Genomic DNA, 11,685 nt, shown 5'->3' with positions numbered 1-11,685 from the left:
AATTAGAATACAAACAATAATTGTGATTTGAAACCATTTAACCAACATAATGGTTTCCAGAATTTTTAAAACCATATAAACACACATAAAACCATTTTACAATACAAATGGTTTCAGCGTATAACTATCTGAAACCATTTAACCAACATAATGGTTTCCAGAATTTTTAAAACCATAAAAACACACATAAAACCATTTTACAATACAAATGGTTTCAGTGTATAACTATCTGAAACCATTTAATCAGCATAATGGTTTCCAGAATTTTTGAAACCATAAAAACACACATAAAACCATTTTACAATACAAATGGTTTTAGTGTATAACTATCTGAAACCATTTAACTGGTTTTAAATAATGATTATAATTGTACAAAAAAAAAACAATTATGATTCTAATTATAGGTTGTACTTCAAAACCATCTTATGCACTTAATGGTTTTGGAGTGTATATTTTTGAAACCATTCCCACAGCAAAATGGTTTAGGCTTGAAATATGGGGGGTTAAAAAAAAAATTGGGCGCACAAGTCATCTGGGGTGCGTGAAAAATTTTGGGGGGTGCGCGAGAAATTGGGGGGTGCATGAGAAATTGGGGGTGCATGAGAAATTTGGGGGGTGCACGAGAAATTTGGGGGGTGCACGAGAAATTTGGGGGTGCGCGAGTAATTTGGGGGGTACGTGAGAAATTTGAGGGGTGTGAGATTAGGTGTGAGTGTGTGAGTTGAAATTGGCTAGGATTATTACATGTGGATGCTCAATCTAATGGATGTTATTGACTTATGTACCATGCATGAGGATTACACTTATGTATAATAACTTCTCCCCCCAAACTCCATTATATATGAGTTTGGGATTTTAATTACTTTTTATATCACCGTTGAGAATTAGGAGGGCTCGGAAATACTTGAACTTTATAAATTTGAATTTTGGGAAGGCAAAATTTGTCCCATCCCGTCCCATTATCACGGCTAAGTACACTCTTGAAACAAAAAATCATTAAAATTGTGTGTGGATTTAATTAAGGGGACCCTTAATATTCATAGCAAAGAATGAAGAGCTGCAAACCAAGTAAACTAAAACAACACATTCTCATTTTTTGTTGACAAAATTGACAATGAAATTTGTATTCTGAAAAAAAGATAGAGGCTATCACTCCCACCGGCCAGAAAACAGAAAAGACAAGATGGGGCAAGCATGTGTTAAAATGACTTAATTGTATTTTAGTCATTCACCTTTATAATGTTAAAAGTTTAGTAGACTTTCTTATATATATAAAAAATTAGTTTACTTTATGAAAATATGTCGATTATTAATTAAATTAGCCAATTAAAAAAAATCAATAATATATATATCTATATATAATTAGCTCAATCGATATAGATATCTCATTATATATGAAGGAGTACGTTAGATTAGGGTTTGGATTATTAACACTCCATTTATTTACTTTAAATAACTTCATTCCATGATAAAAAAAGAAGCTTATAACATATACTACTTTGGATATAAAAAAAAAATTAAAATAAGAGTGAAAGCAAGAACACTACAACAATAAGCAAAGGCCATACTCCAGTAAGTCTATGAAAACTGCGAACCACATTAAATGAATCACTTTCAACCATCACATAAAAAAAAACTCATATCTAAAGCAAATTGAATTGTTAATATTAAACCCATCAAATTGATGCTACATATAGCTCTAGTCTTGAATTTTGTTACCAAAAGTTATATCTTCATATAGTTTTGTTTAAAAAATAAATTTTTTTTGAAACGGGTTTAAAAAATAAAATTGATATTAACTCTTTAGTTTTTAGTAGAAGAAACTTCTGTAATTTAAAATTCGACTACGAGGTAAGTAAAAATGGACTAAGAATTAAAAATTTATTGGATTGCTATAAATTATTATCTTTAGTTCTTTAGTGTCTACTTAATAAAATTTATTTTATCATAAAAACAATTATAATTGTTAAAAATTGTACGTAGGTAACCTTAAAAACTGAGAACGAATTTTTTTAAAAAACTTGAAATAAAGATTTTACCGACAACAACATAATTTTAATTAATACTAGTACTAGTAATAGTACATGGCAGGTCCAAGGAAGTTTTTTTTTTTTTGACTAAATAAAAGATATTCATTCATTCAAATTGATAAGAGTACATCGATGCAATACAAATCAAAATCGCTAAAAACAAAAAGGATGAATCTGCGAACAAACTCACAGCATCCGTGTTAATAACATCAAACGGCATATTGCAAAAGCCTACATATTTGACTATATTGAAGTTTTCGGAACATTCATGTCGCCGGATCTGTAGCGTTGATGGTACAAAAGTCATTGATTGGATCTGCACTGGATCAACCTTAATCTTCAAACCTGAAACAAATGAACACCGCACAAAGACGGGACAACAATACTCCGCACTAAGACGGGACAACAATACTGAAAATCAAAACAAAGGATAAAATCGCAAAGATGAAAACAAAACTATAAGACTTAAACTATGTGAAAATCACTTATTTGTATTAAAAAGCAAGAAGAAGAAAAGGAAGTTGATTTCGGCGTGTATAAGCAAATGTATTATTATGAGTCGCAATATGATATGACCAAGAAAGTGAAATAATTGGAAAAACATGTCATGAATTAATGCAGCAATATCAATTCATAAAAAGATCTGTGTTTATTAGGGCCCAATTCCATATTTCACTGGAAGGAGAAAAAATTTCAGCCACACATGTTCCATCATTCAGTACTCATCAAACATAGATACAGCAAAACTATAGGATAAAAAATTTCCAAAAAATGTTGGCGCCTAAAGGAAGTATATTTTATGTGATTTCTTGGCCTATGGTTGGTTTAATTTATTTGTGAACAAGTGTTTTTTCTTTGCTAGCACATCAGAGTCAGAGAGTGGGGGTGGCGCATGTCATGATCATGAACATGGACATGGTGAAATTGGTCGGTAAGGACGGCCACACCCCACACCACACATACATACATACATACATTATGAATTTGAAACAACCAAGGTTAGTTTAGTGTATCAATCGTTAGTTGGTTCAGTGATGATTGACGCTGACCCTGATAGAGAGAATTATGATTTGATCATTCGTAATTGTGATGGGGAGGAGATTGAAACCACTTAATATCAGAATTAATATTCGAAACAGATTAAACAGACTAATAAGTCGGATATAGGTAGTAAAAACAAAAAAGCTTAGCTCAATGTCTACATATTTTCAAGATATTATTCGGATTTGTGGGCCTTCCTTTTTCTTTGTCTTATTGTTGTTTCTGCCTGTGAATGAATGTTTACAATGTGTAAACCACAATAGTTATTAAACGTACTATGTAATAGGTTGTGCTTATATATCATGATTAATATGAGTTGTGTTTGGATTACGACATAACTGGCTTTTGCCTTTCTTAGGAGTTGTTGCTATAGGTTTTTGCTAATGATTATAGAGGTGTTTCATTCTTCCATACTACTTACTAGTTTTGTAATTTCTCCTTGGTCTTAGGTATCTTTTGCTGCCAAAAAAAAAAACAAAAAACGTACTATGAAAAAATGTTATCAAACATTTTTATTTCATTTAATGTACTAGCTAGCAGTACTCTTTGTGATTAAATGAGCTAGTAGAGTATTTGGACGACTCTTTGTTAAAAAATCTCACATCGGTTGCGAGAAAACTTAAATATATGTTTATAAGTGAGGATAATCCTCATCTTACAATTTGATTTTGTAAAGATGAATTAGACCCAATACTCAATTTTAAGATGATATCAGAGTTTTTCTACTATCCGTTGAGCCACCTGTGACCTGTGAGGGAATGTGTTAAGAAGTTCCATATCGATTGCGAGATGACCTGAATGTATTTATAAGTAAGAACAATCATCACCTTACAAACCAATTTTGTAAGAATGAGTTAGACCAAATACTCAATTCTAAAACTTTTTTTAAAACTTTCAAACTTTGTAAAAAAACAAAAAAGACTTTAAAATAGTTTTTGGTTAAGCTTATTTAACTTGATTTTAAAAATTGATTTGATTTGATTATACTTGAGTTTGAAAATAAGTGGTCTCATATCGGGAAAAAACTTGCTTAATCACATTCCCAACTAAAAAGATTTGAACACACAAGTGAAAATAGTAAAGAAAGAAATATTAAATACAATAAATATTAGTTCATTTATTTTATCTTTAAATAATAAATCAACGGTTGATAACAAAAGAACTACTGCATCAATTTGTTTTTTTTGGTTTACAATGAGCTGAGGATCAAACTCAGGACCTATAACGTACTACCCAAACCCCTCACCACTAGACCAAACCTAGTGGCTTACTACTGCATCAATTTTAATGAGATACACCTTAAACCGGGTCAATGAGACCGTGTGAATGAATGGGTAGGATCAACTCATACATGAACCAAATGAATAATTCTGGTAACTTGCTCATGAATTCTCTTATCAAAACAGAAAAACCTATCAACAGCTAATAGAATTCATAACAAATAGGAAATAACATAAGTTTCTATACATTATTTCACCTAAATCTCGAGCGAAGGTTGTCATACATTTGAGTAACCAACATGAGTCTTGGATCATCTTGAGGAATCTGACGATCCTGCAATTCCACATACATAGCAGTGAGTGAGCATCAAGGGTATAATCCAATTGTATGATAACTAGATCAGATGATATGTGACTAATCAATCTACTAAGAGGACAATAATTAGTGAACTATGTCTTTTGACTCTTCCAAAAGTGAATCCAAACATGCACAGAGTAATTACTATCCCCCAATCAAAATAAAAGATCAATGTGTTCTACACTATAAAAAGTTTTGCAACAAATAAAAAGAAATATCTCAAAGCACATAAAAAGCATGATGCATTGCTGAGGTGAATAACTTACTTTCAAACCCTGGTAGTATGCTTCCACTGCAGCTAACGAAGGGTATACATTACGGGCTCGCATTAAATCCCATATGTAGTTAGCATTAGTATATCCTCCGGTCTATGAATAAAAAAACAAAATAAACACATTTAACTCATAGGCGACATGTGTTAATTATCTCATACCAAGCACATAACAAAAGGATATAATTTGAAGAGTTTGTTTACCTTTTCACCAGCAGCCATAAGCAGGAGCTCACTTCCCATTTTCGAATTCATGAAAAAGTTTCTTTCATTCATCCTTACCTACAAGATTTAAATTTGAAATCTTTAAACATACCAAATTAATTGCAAATTAACAAAGTTAATGAAGAATCTATGATAACCTACCAGCGTATCTTGAGAAATTTGCATTCCTTTCTCAGTGTAGCCAACCATTGCCCCCTCTGCAAGTGTCTGCAATTGTGTTGGTTTGTATAATTCATTAATCAATAAGCATTTTATACAATTTGTGAAAAAAATTAGTACTATAATTTAGTAAACGTCAGTGGAGTTCAACAAGGTTCCTATCAGTGGAGTTCAACAAGGTTCCTCCTAGAATACACATACATGAACAACCGTTAAACACTAAATGCTAGAGGAGAAGTAGAAATTAAGGGTCTATTTACTGTAACTCAAATTAAGGGTCTATTTAGTTTGAGAAAATGTTTTCTGTTTTTTAACTTTAAAATTTCAAAACTATCAACTTGTTTTCATTCTATTTTCAGTTTTCGAATATTTGTAGGAAAAACAGTAAAAACAAAATGGCACTTTAAAAGTGAAAACAGAAAAATTAAAACATAAAACATTTTCTCAAACCAAACAGCCCTAAAGAGAGCAACTAGCATTTTAAAATTCACACACATACGGCCTACGCCACTTCCAAAAAGGCATACTTAGGCTCTCTGAGGAAAAACATCTTAATTAAGCACTTATATCATATAAATGCTTATGCATAAGCTATTTCTATAACAAAAGATTAAATAATGTCAAATTATTTTCATATAAAATATAAGTTGTTTTCATAAGCTCTCTCAAACGGTCTCACAAGTGGTTATGCCCGTAGATAAACTCAAATAAGCCATCCAAACAGGCCATTTGTCACAAGAAAATATAAGCATTCAACTACAAGAATTGGTATTTATTGTACAAGAAAATTATATTTGAGAAAACTCACCACATAAAGTTCTGCAGCATTACCCTTTCCTAAATTTATACAGTCATCAAAATATTGAAGACCACGGTCAATCTCTCCGGCACAACAATAACACCTGCATATTAATGGTAATCAGATTTAAAACTGAAATTTGTATGTAATGCACTACAAAACAGTTGAAACAGCAGCAAGAAATGAGGATTTGGTGTAGAACAAAAAAAGTTCAAACTGCAAACATGTTTCCTTACTTCACCACAAACAAGTTGCCCAAGTTTGATGGTTACAAGAATTCCTTTTATAAGTAGTATAGGAATCTGTTTTTGAGTAGCAATTTGAAGTTTCATTTTTTCTCTGGTGTTAGATAAATGTTTAATAAAGAGATTAGGAAGGTTGTTCCCTAAAATCTCTCTTTCTGCATCACAGACAGCACTTTATAGTACTTTAATATCTGCGTTTACAAAACTTTATGGGGTCAACTTGTCCTTTATTATGATAAGAGGAGTACTAGCGGAGTACTACTAGCGACATAAACTCAAAGACACATTCCCTCCTCCTATTGGTAAGACTAATGAATTGCAAACAAAATAAGGGATTGTGTTAGAAAGTGTGTTAGAGAATATGTTGCTAGCATCTCGAATAAATATAACTCGCTTCAAAAACTTATTGTATAACAATTGTTCTTGATATAGTAAGAAGTATTTTCATTTACTTTTGACAAGTATTTCCATTAAATTTTCTATTTCTTTTGTAACTACACGGTTTCCATGTTTCACCATTGGTAACACGAAGACATGTTAAAACCTAGACGATGGCATGCAACAAAGGCGAGAAAAAGAGAAACAATTAATCAATGCACATGCACTAGTTATTGATGATATAAATAGTGTCTAACTTCAAGCGAGCATAAATTCCAGTTTCGTTAATCTACATTTACATACTACCATAAAGCTATAGTATGATAAAATGCATGTTTACAGGCTATCTGAATAGTGCAAGAGAAATTAATAATCAATAATTAATTACCTAATTACTTGCATGGCAATATAGATATCAGGAGTTTTATTCTCCTTGCTCAGCATTTCAAGAAGTTCATCCGTCAACTGCCAAAATTAGACATCAACCATACAAGTTTAGCCACCATATACATGTCACATTTGATATATAAACAAACACATCTTCAAAAATGACATGTAACATTATGGTTTAATGACATCACACCAAAATTGCTTGCTGCGAGTAAAGCCGAAATGATGTAGGTAAAGAATATTTGAAAGAAATGTGCAATATTAACCAGTAAAGTGGATATATTGATTCGAGTTAAATGCCAAATAGACATCCAAATAACATGCCTAACCAATTTTTACTAGATGTACATTGATGATTTGATCCAATATCTCAAAGTCACGGTTGAATGATTTCAAGCCACCCAAGCAGGAAGCATCAGAATACGAACTTAAAAGCATGAAAGAACCCAGTGTTGTCAACCGCAGGTTGCAGAAAATAACGGCATGTTCAAATTCCGCTATGCTAAAGCGCTGCTATGGCCGCTATTTGACAGCACTTAGTACTAAATCACATATTGCAGAACAATAGAGCAGTTTGTTAAAATTCGGCAACACTATAGTGCCGCTAGATGACAACACTTCAAGAACCATTTAACAATATCATGAAATTTCATACAGACATGGCACTTCATACCTTAACATTCTTGAAGTCGGCAGCAGCATTAAATGCAGTATGATAAGCTGTAAATTGCCTGTTCAAGAATCCTCCACGCCTATTAACGTAATCTGCTGTTGGTAAGTTATATAACTCCTCGTCAGAAACACCCATCATCACATTCTCAGCATTGGCACTGTCTGTTTCTACTGAAGTCCATATCTTCGACCTCTCCACAAACTCAGTAACCTTTTTTCACAGAACAATAAGTTCAAAGATTACTACAAAATACAGCATAATACATGTCAAATAAAGAAATAGATACAGCACCTACTTTTGCATCAAAATCATCAGTAAAAGGTGCTTTGTTCTTGTGTGCAACTATAAGCCCAGCATAGCAGAACTTGTTTAATCCTAGACCAGCTGCAGTCATATCACGCACAATTGCATACCTGGATCATAAATTTGAATAATTAAATGTTTTGAAAAAGACAACTTGAAATAAGAAATCCCCCTACTTTACTTCAAAGAAAAATTAGATCGAGATTGTAGGCAGGCAAGCTTGATTCGTTAGGCAATTAAGAGTAGCATCACACAACACATTGATGATCCATGCCATAATGATTTGACAAAGTTTAAGTGAAAGCATGAATGAAAAAAAAAAATCAACTTTCAGTGAAATACTAGTAACAGTGAAACTTGGGTAAAAACACGGAAACTAAAAAAATATCTTGGATAGGAAACGAAATCATAAGATGATATGTTTCCTTCAGGGTCATTCTTTTATGGTAAATGCTAATGAGTGTCCTAAGGGCATTGCTTAGCAAGTTGAAAGAAGTTATCATGGGAGCTTCTGATTTTATTACATTGAAAAGAGATATGCTTATCTTTTCAATGATTAATTACCTTGCTTGGAAACCTTAAACAATGTCCTTACGGCACTTGTTAGCAAGACCCTTCTTTTATTAATAGTAAATAGATTAGATGATAAATTAAAGCAGCAGCAATATAACATACACTCTGTCTATGCGTCCTTGGGCTGCACACGCATGCAGCAAGCAGATGTAGGTTTGTACGTTTGGCTTTACTTCCATGGATTTCATCTCCTCCAAAATCTTCATTTTAGAAGACAACAAATGAAAACATTATACATCTAAAGACGAGGAAGCAATAAGTGCTTATAATGCAGTATAACATTATAAGCCTGTCTATAAGAATTACACGGTGACAAGTACCTGAATAGCCTGATCAGAGTTCTTACATTTCCCACAGGTTGAAATTAGAAAGTTGTAAAAGGTAACCTACATCATCAATATGAGACTAGTCATTGATCTCCAAAAATAATAAAGACTGTGAAGTGGAAGTTTATACTATACATTATCAACAAAATCCGCAAAGTAAACACTTTTTAATCATACAATACAACATCAAACAGTACACATCCAAGATCCCATATCAACAGCATAAATGAAAACGACAAGTTGTAAATGCATAAACTTGTGAAGAAAACAAATAAAAAATAGTACATACATCAGGAACCAAACCCATGGTTTTCATTTGGTCCTTGAAGAAGAAAGCATCTTGCATTTTAGAGACTCTCATGCTTCCAACAGCAAGGGAATGAAAAGTGTCACGGGTTGGTTTCACTCCATCAAGCATCATATCATCATACACATCCCTCAGCAAAAACATCCTACCAAACAATGTCATCAGAAATAATGGGCCTGTTTGTTTCAGATTTTTCACCAAAAAGGTAACCTATTTTTTCATCAAAAAAATATATTTTTTCCAAAAAAAAATCCATTTTTTTTATCTTACTTGTGTTTGTTTCAGATTTTTTCAAAAATGATTTTAGTAAAAAAATCATTTTTTTCATCAAAATGAGAATCTATTTTCAATAGCTTTTATCAAAATCCATTTTTTTATCACTCATCATCCCTCCCCATCTTAAAAAAATAGATTTTTATGATTGTAAACAAACAAAAAATAGCTTAAGAAAATCTATTTTCTTGAAAATGATTTTTTTCAAAAAAAAATCATTTTATTTAAATCTCAAACAAACAGGCCCAATGAAGATACAATGTCATCTATCTCTAAGAATTTCAAAATATGAAACAAACTACTGTAGTATGATTAATTATTATGTCCCTGAAATTATCTTAAAAATGACTACTAATTACTACTAAATTAACATATTCTTATTTGATAATTTTGATTTCTACATTTGTTTTTTATGAAATCAAATGAAAATGAAAAGAAAGAGGAACCTTCTTTGAGCATTGAGAGAACCTAATACAGTGTTGTATTCAGCAACATTGTTAGCGTAGTTCCTCTTCGAATACTCTTCTGTTGAAACATTGAAGAATCGGAGACCCAAAACCCGACACCGCACTGCAAAACGGGTTTTACCTGCAAAAAAAGGAAATGTAGTTGAGATTCTGAAAAATCAGTGATTGTATATGAAATTGAAGAAGATGAATACCTAAGAGAGATTGAAGAAACTTCATAGTAGATTCAGTTGAGTTCTATCTTTTGTTGTTCTTCTTCTTCTTCACTTTTCTATTTCTTCGTTAATCGAAGAAATTTCACCGAGAAAATCAATTGTGAAATTAACATTGTAATGGGTTTTGAAGTAAAAAAATAAAAAACTTTTCGTCTAAAAGAGAGAAAGATAAGTAAATAAATATATAATTAAAATTAATTATAAAACAAAACAAAATTAATACAGTACATAAATAGTACATTTAATCAAATGAGGTTTTATAAAATTGGACGGAAGAAGCTAAGAAAACATTTTAAAGGAAAATACTATTTTAGGGGTGAATGTACATGAAAGTGATGAAACAAAGAGAGTTATTTATATTATATGTGTGCCCTTAGTAAAATAAAATAAAATGTTTCACATGTATATAATGTATATAGTTAGTAGGTAGTTATTATAATTTTGAAAAGATAAAATAATATAATAAGGGTAAATATTGAATAAAATGTAAAAAATCATAAGCTATATGCTCATAAGCTATTTGAAACAGCATCTCAAAAAACCCTATAATCTACTTAGATAAACTTGTGACCAAACACATCCATTTTTATCAAACAAACTTATAAGTTAGTCCAATAAATTACTATAAACTAGCTTATTGAACTTACCAATCACACCCTTGATTGCCCTAAGAATCTCTCTGTTTTGTTTTATTCATAGGAAAAAAGATCTTCCTTATTAGAGTAAGGGACGATGATGCTCAAGTTTAAAATAGGGAAGATCTCTAGACTCAAAAAACACTTATAATAAAAGAATTTACATTTACCTCTCTTAAATGTCACTAACTAGTTTGGAAACACAACTTTGTCATAGCCAAAAAGTACCATATTTTGTTACTCCGATGCATCTCTAACCCCTTACCTTAATTTATTCTCTTAATTAATTCCATTTGTGTTAAAACAACAAAAACCATTAATATATCATGGGGAACGATCGCATGCAGATCATGAAGGGAAAGCATCAATGACTATCATCAGCATCAGTGGCGCGCTAACACAGACGAAGCTAGAAGAAGGACCAACAAAAAGGTTGTCCCAAAATGGTTGGACAAATATCATTACTCGTATTTTTATCAATGTAAGACTTGTGACAATGACAATTGTTTTCATTCATAATTCATTTCTAGCAATTGGTGGACACAAAGCTAGTCACAACAAGAAACCTAAACAAATAATTGCAACACAAGAAAATCAACAAAAAGCAGTTTTAACTACTACTTTTGTGAATAGTTGTTAAAAAAAGAGGGAAAAAAAACTACCTTTGTGAATAAAGTGATCATCATCATTGATTCAATATGACCCCACAAACACAAGAATCACAGTTACTTTACAATTATAAAGCATTACTATGGCTACTACTATAGATCTAAAAAAGTTCATGAATGATGTATATG

At 31.6% G+C, this 11,685-nt stretch overlaps 1 protein-coding gene across 1 annotated transcript; it reads right to left on the bottom strand.

Moving 5' to 3' along the window:
* Positions 1-4,198: 4,198 nt before the first annotated feature.
* Positions 4,199-10,403, bottom strand: LOC123893040 (pentatricopeptide repeat-containing protein At4g35850, mitochondrial-like). Its single transcript, XM_045942961.1, has 13 exons — positions 10,233-10,403; positions 10,018-10,159; positions 9,281-9,443; positions 8,986-9,051; positions 8,768-8,865; positions 8,085-8,202; positions 7,790-7,999; positions 7,115-7,191; positions 6,113-6,206; positions 5,287-5,352; positions 5,125-5,202; positions 4,916-5,017; positions 4,199-4,625 (listed from the first exon to the last, which is right to left on the bottom strand). Exons 1-13 carry the CDS (start codon positions 10,255-10,257, stop codon positions 4,545-4,547), a joined length of 1,320 nt encoding a protein of 439 aa, XP_045798917.1. The 5' UTR covers positions 10,258-10,403; the 3' UTR covers positions 4,199-4,544.
* Between the last annotated feature and the right edge of the window lie 1,282 nt (positions 10,404-11,685).

The sequence above is a fragment of the Trifolium pratense genome, linkage group LG6 (assembly GCF_020283565.1).
Source record: "Trifolium pratense cultivar HEN17-A07 linkage group LG6, ARS_RC_1.1, whole genome shotgun sequence".
NCBI classification, from domain to species: domain Eukaryota; kingdom Viridiplantae; phylum Streptophyta; class Magnoliopsida; order Fabales; family Fabaceae; genus Trifolium; species Trifolium pratense.
This window is presented reverse-complemented; position numbering and strand designations above follow the sequence as displayed.